The following is a 13,369-nucleotide window of genomic DNA, read 5'->3' as shown; positions in this document are numbered from 1 at the left end:
CCCCTGGGGTCTTTACACCCCTCCCCCCGACCAATGAGGAGTAAACTGGGAGGGCAGGGGGATTCCTAGGCACAGGAAGCAGCAGGACTGACAGTCCGGGCTAGAGGAGGGTTTCGGCTAGTTTATTTTCTCTCTGGAGGGGTCTTCAGGGAGAGCAGTCCCGGCTGCTCAAGCTGTGGAGAGAGAGGGTGGGTCAGGGCCTGGCCAGGTCCAGGGGACTCCGTGGCTGCAGGTCAGGGATCTCATGCCCAGATCAGGATCTGGGCCTGTTCCAAGGGTCTAAACTGTGGGAGTCAAGGGCAGGTCAGGAGGGAAATGGGTGGAGGGGGGGACTGGGGAGGATCTGCACCGGGTGGGAAGGAGCGGCAGCTCTTGCTGAAAGGTGGCTGGGAGAGGTCCTGGTCAGAGTCAGAGTCAGAGTCCCAGGAGGCGAGTGGAGGGCTCAGGCACCGGTGCCCCTTATGGCCTGCAGGAGGGATAGGTACCCTGAATGTAACCCTTGAGTAACCCCCAAACATAGGCCCTGTGTCCCTTCATAGTATACCTCACTGATACTTAAACCATGACCCCCAAGTCCCTTGAATGTGATCTAATGTGACACCAAATTATGACTTCAATGACCCTTGAATTTTACCTGACTGACACTTTTTTCTGAGATGGGGTCTCGCTCTGTTGCCCAGGCTGCAGTGCAGTGGCGCGATTACGGCTCACTGCAGCCTCGACCTCCCAGGCTCAAGCGGTCCTTCTTTCTCAGTCTCCTGAGTAGCTGAGACTACAGGCATGCTCAGCTTCAGGTACACCATCACCCAGCTAGTTTTTACATTTTTTGAAGAGATGGGGTTTCACTATGTTGCCCAGGCTGGCCTCAAACTCCTAGACTCAAGTAATCCTCCCACCTTGGTCTCCCAAAATATTAGGATTACAGGCATGAGCTACTGCATGGAGTCCCCGTGGACTTCTATAAGATCCAAGTGACTGAATGTGACCATGAATGACTCCTGGATGAAACCTCCAGTGACTCCTTAATGTGACCTCAGAACACTACTTAATGTGACCATAGAATAACACCCAACAGATGTGACTCCCAAATAGGCTCTCTGAGCATAGTCCCCCTGAGTGAAGCTACACAATGACCTCCCACCCTTAAGCAATTCTCAGTCTCCCTCACCCCTGAGGCTTGAGGCCTTGGGACGGGCCCCCGAGCACATGGTGAGGCCGTCTATGGAGTTCTGCAGCACGTGCACAGCAGACCTGCAGGAAGATGAGGAGCTGGGGGCCCTGGGAGACTCCAGACTGCTCAGGGTGTGGACAGCAGTAGGGCTAAGGTTGGGGGCCGTGGTGGGGGTGAGTCCTAGGGGGTGAGGGAGGTCTGGACTCAGGTGGGCTCCAGATTCTGGTGGTCACTGCCAGATCCCGCTGGGGGAAGAGGTTCAGATGGGGGTTGGGGGTCAGACTGACGGCTGAGCATCACCATATATCACTCAGTTCCTTCTGGAGGTCATCCTTCCAGCAGCCACTGGCTCCCTGCGGTATCTCTTCAGTCTCCGGCCAGGCAGTTGTCTCATGACCCTGCTGCTTCATCTTGGTCAGGATCTGGGGTGGGGACGGATGAGAGAACGGCAATCATAATACTAATGACAATAGCGCCGGGCGCAGTGGCTCATGCCTGTAATCCCAGCACTTTGGGAGGCTGAGGCAGGCGGATCACGAGGTCAGGAGATTGAGACCATCCTGACTAACATGGTGAAACCCCATCTCTACTAAAAATACAAAAAGTGGCCGGGCGCGGTGGCTCAAGCCTGTAATCCCAGCACTTTGGGAGGCCGAGACGGGCGGGTCATGAGGTCAGGAGATCGAGACCATCCTGGCTGACACGGTGAAACCCCGTCTCTACTAAAAAAAATACAAAAAAAAAAAACTAGCCGGGCGAGGTGGCGGGCGCCTGTAGTCCCAGCTACTCGGGAAGCTGAGGCAGGAGAATGGCATGAACCCGGGAGGCGGAGCTTGCAGTGAGCCAAGATCACGCCACTGCACTCCAGCCTGGGCGGCAGAGCGAGACTCTGTCTCAAAAAAAATAAAAATAAAAAATAAATAAATAAATAAATAAATAAATAAAAATAAAAATACAAAAAGTTTGCTGGGTATGGTGGTGGGCGCCTGTAATCCCAGCTACTCAGGAGGCTGAGGCAGGAGAATTGCTCGAACCCGGGAGGTGAAGATTGCAGTGAGTTGAGATCGCACCATTGTACTCCAGCCTGGGTGACAAGCACGAAACTCCGTCTCAAAAAACAAAACAAAATAAATAATGATGACAATAGTAAAAAGTGACCGCTATATAGCACTTAGTATATGCCAGGCTGCATTTAAGTGCATAATACTCAGCTAAAACAGACACCTGATCAGGTAGGGATGAGTGGGGTTTTTTTGTTTTGTTTTTGTTTTTTGTCTTTTTTTGAGACAGGGTCTCACTCTATCACCCAGGCTAGAGTGCAGTACTATCAGGGCCCAATGCACCCTGAACCTCCAAGGCTCAAGCGATCCCCCTACCTCAGCCTTCTGAGTAGCTAGGTCTACAGGCATGTGCCACCACACCCTCTTGTTTCATTTTTTTGTTTTGTTTTGTTTTTTTGTTTTGTTTTTTTGTAGAGACAGGGTTTTATAATGTTGCCTAGGCTGGTCTTGAACTTCTGGGCTCAAGCAGTCCACCCACCTCAGCCTCCCAAAGTGCTGAGATAACAGGCATGAGCCACAGCACCCAACAAGATGAATTTTCTTTTTCTTTTTCTTTATTTTTTAAGATGGAGTTTCGATCTTTTTGCCCAGGGTAGAGTGCAATGGCATGATTTTGGCTCACTGTAACCTCCGCCTCCTGGGTTCAAGCGATTCTCCATCCTCTGTCTCCTGAGTAGCTGGGATTACAGGCACACGCCACCATACCCGGGTAATTTTTGTATTTTTATTAGAGACGGGGTTTCGTCATGTTGGCCAGGCTGGTCTCAAACTTGTAACCTCGGGTGATCCACCCACTTCAGTCTCCCAAAGTGCTGGGATTACAGGCATGAGCCACCGCACCCAGCCAAGATGAATTATTATTACACCCATTATACAGATGGAGAAACTGAGGCTCAGAGAGGTCAAATGACTTGCCCACAGTCACGCAGCAGTGAGTGGCAGAGCTGAGATTTGAATCCAGGCTCCAATCTCATGGTGGAAGCTGGCTGAAATCCCCATCCCTCTGTCTCCCACTCTTCCCCAGGGTCCCCATCTCCTGCACTCACTTTGCGGCATTTCACCTGCGTTTTCTGCATTTTCTGAATGTTCACCAGGTTCTCTGAGATCTCATCCTCCTGCGCCTCTGTGGAGGGAGGGGGCTCAGGGGGACAGGGGGCTGAAGAAGGAACCCCACCCCCCACCCGCCACCGGATGTGGGCTCCAGGCACTCACGGAGCTTCTGATAGATGAAGGTCACCTCCTCCCGCACCAGTTCCAGCTCCTCCCACAGGAACTTCTTGCTGAGGGGACAGTGCAGCCTAGACTTGCACTCCCTGCCTGGCCCCTGATGTCCCTCCCTCCACCCATCCTCCCAAGCTCTGTCCCCCCCGCACCTCCCTGCCCTTTTTCCCTCCCCTTCTACAATCCCCCTACCCTCATCCCCATCCTCTCCTTCTGATCCCTAGCCTCCCATTCTCTCAGCCTCTCCCACCCCACTCAGCCTCCTATCACCTGGCCTCCACCTCCCCACCTCCTGTCCCCAACTTTCTACACCACCAGCCTCCTGTCCTCTCAGTCTTTCCTGCCATCCCCCCTTCTGATCCCCTGGCCTCCTTTTCCATCCCACCTCCAGCTTTCTGTCTTCCCTGCCTTCTGGCCTCTCCGTTTCCCACTCCCCCACCCCCACAAGCCACCTGTCTCCCCTGAGCCTCTCCTCCTCTCCTTTTTTTTTTTTTTTTTTTTTTTGAGACAGAGTCTCACTCTGCTGCCCAGGCGCCCAGGCTGGAGTGCAGTGGTGTGATCTCGGCTCACTGCAACCTCTGCCTCCTGGGTTCCAGTGATTCTCCTGCTTCAGCTTCCCAAGTATCTGGAATTACAGGCACCCGCCACCATGCCCGACTAATTTTTGTATTTTTAGTAGAGATGGGGTTTCACCATGTTGGCCAGGCTGGTCTCGAACTCCTGACCTCAAGTGATCCGCCCATCTTAGCTTCCCAAAGTGCTGGGATTACAGGCATGAACCACCACACCCGGCCTCATCCTCTCTTCTTGTTCCTCAGGCTTTCCACCATCCCTCAGTCCCCCTCCCCCAGGCGTCTGCCATTTCCCCCATCCTGCCTCCATTCCCCAGTTCTGGGTCTCCCTTCTCTCCCATGGACTCCAGGCTGCCCTCCCGCCATCCCCCACCTGTCCCGGATCTCCTGGGCCAGCAGCTGTAGGCAGCGAGTGGTGCGGGCCCGCTGCACCTCCTCAGTGTCACGCAGGGTCTTCTCCAGCCCCTGCAGGCCTTGGGCCAGGGCCCCATATAGCTCCTGCTGGCCCTGCTCCATGCCCCTCTTGTGCCTCTCCTTCTCTCCCTGGCGGCCTGTGGGGCTCAGCACCTCTGCAGACAGTGTGGGACCTTGACTGAGCCCTGATCCCACCCAGAACCCAGCTTGTCCTAATCTTGACCCAGAACCCAGACTCTCCCAATTTCTCTCACCCTGGCCTGGCCCAGCTGATCCCAACAGGACCAGCTTCCAGCCTGACTTTTTTTTTTTTTTTTTTTTTTTTGAGATGGAGTCTTGCTTTGTCTCCCAGGCTGGAGTGCAGTGGTGTGACGTCATCTCGGCTTACTGCAACCTCCGCCTCGCAGAAAGCAATTCTCCTTTCTCAGCCTCCTGAGCGGCTGGGACTACAGATGCACGCCACCATGCCTGGCTAATTTTTGTATTTTTAGTAGAGATGGGGTTTCACCATATTGGTCAGTCTGGTCTCGAACTCCCGACCTCAGGTGATCCTTCTGTCTTGGCCTCCCAAAGTGCTGGGATTACAGCAGTGAGTGACCGCACCCGGCCTTTTTTTTCCCTTTCTTTTTTTTTTTTTTTTTTGAGACAGAGTCTCGCTCTGTCGCCCAGGCTGGAGTGCAGTGGCCGGATCTCAGCTCACTGCAAGCTCTGCCTCCCGGGTTCATGCCATTCTCCTGCCTCAGCCCCCCCGAGTAGCTGGGACTACAGGCGCCCGCCACCTGGCCCGGCTAGTTTTTTTGTATTTTTTAGTAGAGACGGGGTTTTACCGTGTTAGCCAGGATGGTCTCCATCTCCTGACCTCGTGATCTGCCCGTCTCAGCCTCCCAAAGTGCTGGGATTGCAGGCTTGAGCCACCGCACTGGGCCTCTTTTTTTTTTTTTTTTTTAAGTAGATATGGGGTTTCACCATGTTGCCCAGGCTGGTCTCAAACTCCTGACCTCAAGTGATTCACCCTCTTTGGCCTCCCCAAATGCTGGGATTACAGGTGTGAGCCACCATGCCTGGCCTAGCCTGACCTTGATTTCTGGCCAGTCCTCACCTTCAAGCTGCTGAATCTTGATTTGCTGCAAGCAGCTCTCCTTCTCCAACATGGTCACTGAGTGGTTCAGGAACTCGAAAGCCTGGGGGAAAGAGGTCAGCCTTGGGGTGGGAGGAAGGAGGGGAGGGCAAGGAGAAAGAGAGGTTGCTGGGGGCAGGGCCAAGGCGGTTCACCTTGGTCTGGGCCTGTAGCTGGCTCTTGAGTGACTCAAGTTCACATCGCAGGAGCTTCTGGGAGTCAGGAATCATCACAATGGTCTTGGCTGTGGGCAGAGGACAGGGTGAGCCAGGGCTGTAAGGGGGGGGGTCTGGGGCAAGGGCAGGGCAGAGGTCAGCAGAGGCTCAGAGTAGAAGTAGGGACAGGGGTAAGATATGGAACAGGGTCCCACTCAGTCTTGGGCAGGAGTGAATGGGTGACCATGGCAGGGGGTCAGCTGATGCTGGGGCAGAGGGTAGAGCTGGAAACCAGCAGGTCTTCCCCACACAGTTTCGTTGGAAAGGAGATTTCTCACCTTTGACTTTGGAGGAGCTGGTCTCCAAGGGCTTCTAGGCAAGAGAGATGAGATGGGAGGAGAAATTTGTCCCTGAGCTGCCTGCTTGCTAACCTCAACCCAGTTTGGCGGGCTGGACAAAAGTTGGATCTCCTCGGTTCTGGGTGTCCCAAACCACAAGTACAGGCAAAGCTCCACTCCGGGCATATTCATGCACCTCCCCCTTGGGCTACACATACTACACTTGCTCAGAAGTGCACTTATGTGGCTGAGAGACAATCACAGTCAAATCCCCATGGAAGACACACAACCACACTCTTTCTTTCCATCCATTCCTTCCTCCATTCAAGACTTGCTTAGTGAGGGCCTGCGGAGTGCCAGGCGCTGTTCTAGGTGCTGAAGAAACACAGTGGGTGTGTTCATGGGAGTCCCTCTGCCCTACAGCCCCTTCCCTAAGCCCCACAGCAGTAGATTGCAGTGGTTTTTGGCATTGAAGGGGTTTCCCGGGTGGGGGTGACCTTAGCTACGTTGTGATGCCTCTTCAAAACGTCCTGGTCATTACAGCACTCCTTCTGCAGGTCTGGATTGGGGGAGGGGGCAGCCTCATGTGGCGGAGGCCCCGAGCCCCACCCTGGCCTGCAGTCTGCACTCTTCACTGTGTCCCCAGAAGCAGGACGTCCCAAGGTCTCTGGCTCTGGGGTCCTGGACCAGTGAGCTGTACGCTCCAGAGCCTTGTCCGAGGAAGAGCCTAGGGGTGAGGGCTTCCTTGAGGGACAATGCAGGGCACTCCTCACATTCCCAGCCTCTCCCAGTGTCCCCAGCCCTATGGCAGCCCCCCAACGAACCCCAGTACTTGTCACACTTCACGTTAGCAGGCAAACACACGCTGGAGGGTGAGGGAGGTGAGTAGAGGCAGGACACAGAGTAGTCAGGGTCCCGGGGCAGGCCGGCCAAAAGAGGGTCGCTGTGAGTAGGGAAGCAGGGGCTGCTTTGAGATAAGTCCCCATGTCCCCAGTGCCCCCAGACCCTCCCTGACATGCCAGAGAGGCCTCAGCCCTAAACTCAAGGCTTCTCAGTTATGGTAGGAGCCAAAGCTGGATGAAAGATGATCCCAAGGCTAGGCGCAGCCAGCAGTGATGGCTCACGCCTGTAATCCCAGCACTTTGGGAGGCCAAGGCGGGAGGACCACTTGAGGTCAGGAGTTCAAGACCAGCGTGGCCAACATGGTGAAACCACGTTTCTACTAAAAATACAAAAACTAGCTGGGCGTGGCGATGGGCGCCTGTAATCCCAGCTACTCAGGAGGCTGAGGCAGGAGAATCGCTTGAACCCGGGAGGTGGACCACTGCACTCCAGCCTGGGCAACAGAGTGAGACTCGGTCTCCAGAAATAAAAAACAACAAAAAAAGATGATCCCAGCCCCAAGGTTTGGTCTGGGCAGTGAGAAGGACCCAGGAGGCCCCAAAGAAAAAAATCAGGCCTCGGAAGAGTTCAAAGAAAAAAGGGACCTTGACATTGGCTTAAAGGAAGGGCTTTCCTGGCAGGCAACAGTATGTGCAAAAGCTTGGAGGTGTGGAACCACATGCTCTATGCTGGTAAATTCATGATGGCTGAATCGAGGTCCAAGAGGAAGCAGCAGGAGGTTAGCAGAGTAGCTCCAGTAAGGTATTGATGGCCAAGCCAGGAACTTGGACCTGACCCCACAGGTGAATGCCAGCCATAGCGTGTGAGCAGGAGAGGCAGGGCATATCTGTTCAATAGATGTTAGCTGAACTGGGGCCCAGGCCTGCGCTAGAAGAGGCTGGGAACAGGAAACAGCTGAGCTCTGGGTCTCACTTCCAACTCCCCTCCCCCTCTAGTATAGCCAGATATGGCACAGATGGAGATATCTGGGGCAGGTCTGCCTGGAGGAATTTCTAGGTGAAAGGCACCTTGCCCTGAGTCACACTCAGTCTCTTCCCCCAAATCCTCTAGACCTTTCTCTTCTGTCGCCCTTGCTAGGCCCTCTGCCTGATTCAGTCGACCTGGAAGACTCCTACACGCTCTTCAAAACTCTACTCAGGCTGGGCGTGGTGGCTCACACCTGTAATCCTAGCACTTTGGGAGGCCAAGGCAGGTGGATCACCTGAGGTCAGGAGTTCGAGACCAGCCTGACCAACATGGAGAAACCTCGTCTCTACTAAAAATACAAAATTAGCCAGGTGTGGTGGCGCATGCCTGTAATCTCAGCTACTTGGGAGGCTGAGGCAGGAGAGTCGCTTGAACCTCGAAGGCGGAGGTTGCAGTGAGCCTAGATCATGCCATTGTGCTCCAACCTGGGCAACAAGAGCGAAACTCTGTCTCAAACACAAACAAACAAACAAAAACTATTCAGCATATCTTCGGTAAAATCTTCCTTAATCCTTTTTTAGGCTCCTATTTTCTGAGCACCTAATTGAGTGCCGGGCATCCCCTAAGCATTCACTGGATCTTGACACACACCCTGTGATGTACACGTTTTTCTTCTGCCTGAAATGTCCTAAGCTGCCCCTCCGTGAGTCACTGCCTCAGGAAGGTCCTCACTTCCAGGGGCAGCAGAGTATGATGGTTAAGCAGGGAAACTCTCCGGCTAGATGGCCTAGGTTCAGATCCTAGCTCTGTCCCTTCCAGCTGTGTAATACTGGTCTCGTTACTGAACCTCTCCCTGCCTCAGTGTCCCCAACTATAAAAACGAGATGTCGGCCGGGCGCGGTGGCTCAAGCCTGTAATCCCAGCACTTTGGGAGGCCGAGATGGGCGGATCACAAGGTCAGGAGATCAAGACCATCCTGGCTAACACGGTGAAACCCCGTCTCTACTAAAAAATACAAAAATCTAGCCGGGCGAGGTGGCGGGCGCCTGTAGTCCCAGCTACTCGGGAGGCTGAGGCAGGAGAATGGCGTAAACCTGGGAGGCGGAGCTTGCAGTGAGCTGAGATCCGGCCACTGCACTCCAGCCTGGGCGACAGAGGGAGACTCCGCCTCAAAAACAAACAAACAACAACAACAAAAAAAAACAAAAAAACGAGATGTCATAATATTCACCTTACTGGGATGTTGTGATTAAATAAATTAATCCATGCCAGTGCCTGGTATAGAGTAATGGGAAGCTGTGTTTGCTCTGGAATGTCACGCTGAGAACCTGGGACTTAGGGACCATAGGAAGCCTGGGAGGCTTGGAGGGGAAAAGGAGAGGCATTTGGGAGCCAGTTTAGGTCCCCAGTCGTGCCTCCTCTCTCCCCGTCCCATCCGGTTGTTGCTTCCGCGTCCCTCCTGGGAGAATTATTTAGGGAAGGGGGCGGGGTCATCATCCTGGTTCCGCCCCCTGGGTTGTGAATTCTGCACCCGCCAGGCTCCAGAACCCCACCTACCACATACCACCTGTTCATGCTCTCCCATCAGGGACCACGAAGCCAGTCCTCAGCCGTGACGCTGAAGTTTGATCCCGCGGGGACACCATCGCATTAAAACGCTCAGAGGCTGAAGAAGTCACAGAGAGGGGTGTGGCCGGCATTTTAGTTCCGCCCCTGCCAGAGTAGCTGAAGGCCTCATTGGCGCCTTCACGCTTCAGCAGCGCTTAGTAGCCGCGGTGTAATTGGATAAAAGGCCGTGGAGAGGGCGGGATCCCAGGGGGGGATTGTACGATTAGTCAATACCCAAGAGGGCGGGATAGAAAGGTGCAGATCTACGATACGATTGGTTTCAGGCTCAGCTGGGAGGCGGGACGAATTCTTGGGGGAAACCCACGAGGGGACGCGGCGGAGGAGGGTCGCTGTCCACCCGGGGGTGTGGGAGTGAGGTACCGAATTCAGCCCATTTGGCCCCGACGCCTCTGTTCTCGGAATCCGGGTGCTGCGGGTTGAGGTCTTGGTTCCTAACGGTGGGATCGGTGTCCTCGGGATGAGATTTGGGGTTTCCTCGGGGTTTTGGGGATCTTCACCTAATATCCGGGATTATTTTATGAGAAAAGTGGTCTTGGATGTCAGAACTGGATCCCTGGGGTGATGTTTGGGAATTAGTGGAGTGATCTCTGAAGACCTAGGGCTATGAGCTGGAGCTGCTGGGGCTGAAATTTGGGGGCCTCTGAAGTGGCATGGAGATTGAGGTCCAGACAGCCTGAGAGCTTGAGGGCTGACATTTGGAGAGATGGGGTCGAGGGTTGTTTTTGGGCCTTGACTGTTTTGGGCCTTTCTCACTCTCATTCCTGGGCTGCTTTGCCAGAATCTCTGCCGGATTGGCCGTAACCCTGTCCCCGAGCGGGTTCACAGGGTCTGAAGGCCACGCACGAGGCAAAGGTAAAGTTCTGAGCCACCCGTGCCTCCTTCCCAGGACTGCAAGATGGAGGAAGGCGGGAACCTAGGAGGCCTGATTAAGATGGTCCATCTACTGGTCTTGTCAGGTGCCTGGGGCATGCAAATGTGGGTGACCTTCGTCTCAGGTAGGGACCCTCAGCTTGGATGTCATGGGGACCTGGGGTGGGGATAGAAATAAGAGGGCGGTAAGTGCTCTAACACCCCTGTGGTGCCCATATCCTGCAGGCTTCCTGCTTTTCCGAGGCCTTCCCCGACATACCTTCGGACTAGCGCAGAGCAAACTCTTCCCCTTCTACTTCCACATCTCCATGGGCTGTGCCTTCATCAACCTCTGCATCTTGGCTTCACAGCATGCCTGGGCTCAGCTCACATTCTGGGAGGCCAGCCAGGTATGTGACTTTGAGTGCCACTGCCCTCTGGAGACTTATTCCCAGGACCCCAATGAGCGCCTATGGCTACACCTTTTCCAGGGGAAAAAAAAAAAAAAAATCCAGGCATGGTGGCTCACGCCTGTAATCCCAGCACTTTGGGAGGCCGAGGTGGGTGGATCACGAGGTCAGGAGTTCAAGACCAGCCTGACCAACATGGTGAAACCCCGTCTCTACTAAAAATACAAAAAAATTAGCCAGGCATGGTGGTGTGCACCTGTAATCCCAGCTACTCAGGAGGCTGAGGCAGGAGAATTGCTTGAACCCGGGAGGCAGAGGTTGCAGTGAGCCAAGATCACGCCACTGCAATCCAGCCTAGGTGACAAAGCAAGACTCTGTCTCAAAAAAATAAAAGGAAAGGAGAGGACAGGAGAGGAAAGGAGAAGGGAGAGTAGGGGAGGGTAGGGGAGAGGAGGGGAGCCCCTTCTTCCTGGTAGATACAAAGCTGGGCTCTGGATACCCTTGAGCAGTGCACAGCCTATACAACAGTCCCCAGCAGCCCTGTCTATCCCCCAGCATCTCCCCGCTAGCTGCTGTTCCCTCTCCTCCCGCTGGCTGGGCCTGCTGCCAAGCTGTGGTGACTCAGCTGAGCTGGTACATTGACCCCAGTTTATTGTTTAAAAACCAGCCCAACCGGGAATTTATGGTTTCCTACTGCCTTCCACACATTTTTCTGGCCACAAGGCAAGAAACTATCTCTGCATCTCAGATTTCTCTACTCTGGCCTTCCCTTGCCTGCGTTATGTTCTATTGATGTGGGCAAGTGAGCTCTGACAAGTGTTTCAAGAATAATCTCATAGAGACAGGAGGGGATTATGGGTAATTAGAACTTCACAGACTTTTTTTTCTTTCTTTCTTTTATTTATTTATTTTAATGAAACAGGCTCAGAAGTTATTCAAATACTTAAAAAAATAGAGATGGAATTATAGCAATGTGAGAATGGCAAAAACATTTTTCTTAACTAAAAAAAATAGGGAGACGGGGTACAGTGGCTTATGCCTGTAATCCCAGCACTTTGGGAGGCCGAGGTGGGCGGATCACGAGGTCAGGAGATGGAGACCATCCTGGCCAACATGGTGAAACCCCGTCTTTACTAAGTAAACTACAAAAATTAACTGGGTGGCGTGCACCTGTAATCCCAGCTATTTGGGAGGCTGAGGCAGGAGAATCGCTTGAATCCGGGAAGCGGAGATTGCAGTGAGCCGAGGTCATGCCATTGCACTCCAACCTGGGCAACAAGAGTGAAACTCAGTCTCAGGGAAAAAAAAAAAAAAAGGAGATGAGGGTCTTGCTGTGTTGTTGTTCAGGCTGGTCTTGAACTCCTGGCCTCAAGGGATGCTCCCACCCCTATCTCTAAAAGCACCAGGATTACAGATTACAGGCTTGAGCCACCATGCCTGCCTTCAAAGACTTTTTGTTTTGTTTTGTTTGTTTTTGAGACAGAGTCTTGTTCTGTCATCCAGGTTGCAGTGCAGTGGTGCAATCTCGGCTCACTGCAACCTCTCCCTCCCGGGTTCGAGCAATTCTCATGCCTCAGCCTCCTGAGTAGCTGGGATTACAGGGGGACAGCCCCCACACCTGGCTCATTTTTGTAGTTTTAGTAGAGATGGGGTTTTGCCCATGTTGCCCAGACTGGTCTTGAACTCCTGGCCTCAAGTGATCCACCCACCTCAGCCTCCCAAAGCACTGGGACTATAGGCGTGAGCCACTGTGCCCAGCCACTCAAAGACTTTATTCACTCTCTGTGGGTCCAATGTCAGCTTCTGGGGTCTGGGCTGTGGCCACTGAGGAAGGAGATCCTGCCCTGGGGACTTCCAGTCTGAGTATCAGAAGAGAGGAGGCTCGGGAGGTTTTGGGGGGAATAGAGGAGGTGGGGATAGAGCTTTTCCTTCAGAGCAACCAGTTTCAGAGTAGAAGAGCTGGAACTCTGCTTTGGGTCCCTCAGTCTGGGTTCAAGGAAAGAGGGGGAGGCAGGCTTTTTGATCCAGTGCTGTCCCCACCCCCACCCCTGTGCTGTCGAGGATACAGAAAGCCCCTCCCTAGGGCCTCTCTGGCCTCCCAGGCACGGCTCACCTTCTCTTCTGCTGTCCCTGCCAGCTTTACCTGCTGTTCCTGAGCCTCACGCTGGCCACTGTCAACGCCCGCTGGCTGGAGCCCCGCACCACAGCTGCCATGTGGGCCCTGCAAACCGTGGAGAAGGAGCGAGGCCTGGGTGGGGAGGTACCAGGCAGCCACCAGGGTCCCGATCCCTACCGCCAGCTGCGAGAGAAGGACCCCAAATACAGTGCTCTCCGCCAGAATTTCTTCCGCTACCATGGGCTGTCCTCTCTTTGCAATCTGGGCTGCGTCCTGAGCAATGGGCTCTGTCTCGCCGGCCTTGCCCTGGAAATAAGGAGCCTCTAGCATGGGCCCTGCATGCTAATAAATGCTTCTTCAGAAATGGCTGCTGTCTCTTTTTTTCACCCCCATGAGAAGCAGGGGGAGGGGCAGGCAAGGGTAGAGCCAGGGGCCTCAGTTTCCTCATTCATGAAGCATGATGATTTGGAGTGTCAGCCATTTTAGCCTGTAAGCCTCTCCTATAAT

At 53.9% G+C, this 13,369-nt stretch overlaps 2 protein-coding genes across 5 annotated transcripts; one reads left to right on the top strand and one right to left on the bottom strand.

Moving 5' to 3' along the window:
* Positions 1-101: 101 nt before the first annotated feature.
* CCDC159 (coiled-coil domain containing 159) lies at positions 102-9,954 on the bottom strand. The gene is made up of 12 exons (XM_025365995.1): positions 9,848-9,954; positions 9,423-9,571; positions 6,050-6,083; positions 5,712-5,800; positions 5,539-5,620; positions 4,399-4,594; positions 3,445-3,512; positions 3,279-3,355; positions 1,472-1,593; positions 1,169-1,251; positions 350-466; positions 102-173 (listed from the first exon to the last, which is right to left on the bottom strand). Exons 2-12 carry the CDS (start codon positions 9,441-9,443, stop codon positions 169-171), a joined length of 894 nt encoding a protein of 297 aa, XP_025221780.1. The 5' UTR covers positions 9,444-9,571; positions 9,848-9,954; the 3' UTR covers positions 102-168.
* On the top strand, positions 9,750-13,228 carry TMEM205 (transmembrane protein 205). 4 transcript variants are annotated; one of them, XM_025366005.1, is made up of 4 exons: positions 9,750-9,843; positions 10,266-10,482; positions 10,583-10,746; positions 12,884-13,226. In XM_025366005.1, the coding sequence occupies exons 2-4, from the start codon at positions 10,383-10,385 to the stop codon at positions 13,187-13,189; spliced, it is 570 nt and encodes a 189-aa protein (XP_025221790.1). In that variant the 5' UTR covers positions 9,750-9,843; positions 10,266-10,382; the 3' UTR covers positions 13,190-13,226. The 4 variants fall into 4 exon arrangements, with proteins under 4 accessions (XP_025221790.1, XP_025221789.1, XP_025221787.1 ...); XM_025366004.1 differs by having other exon boundaries at positions 9,750-9,924; XM_025366002.1 differs by having other exon boundaries at positions 9,756-9,924; positions 10,374-10,482; positions 12,884-13,228.
* The last annotated feature ends 141 nt before the right edge of the window (positions 13,229-13,369 follow it).

This window comes from Theropithecus gelada, chromosome 19, assembly GCF_003255815.1.
Source record: "Theropithecus gelada isolate Dixy chromosome 19, Tgel_1.0, whole genome shotgun sequence".
NCBI lineage: Eukaryota > Metazoa > Chordata > Mammalia > Primates > Cercopithecidae > Theropithecus > Theropithecus gelada.
The sequence above is the reverse complement of the archived record's forward strand: the minus strand, read 5'-3'. Positions and strand labels throughout refer to the sequence as shown.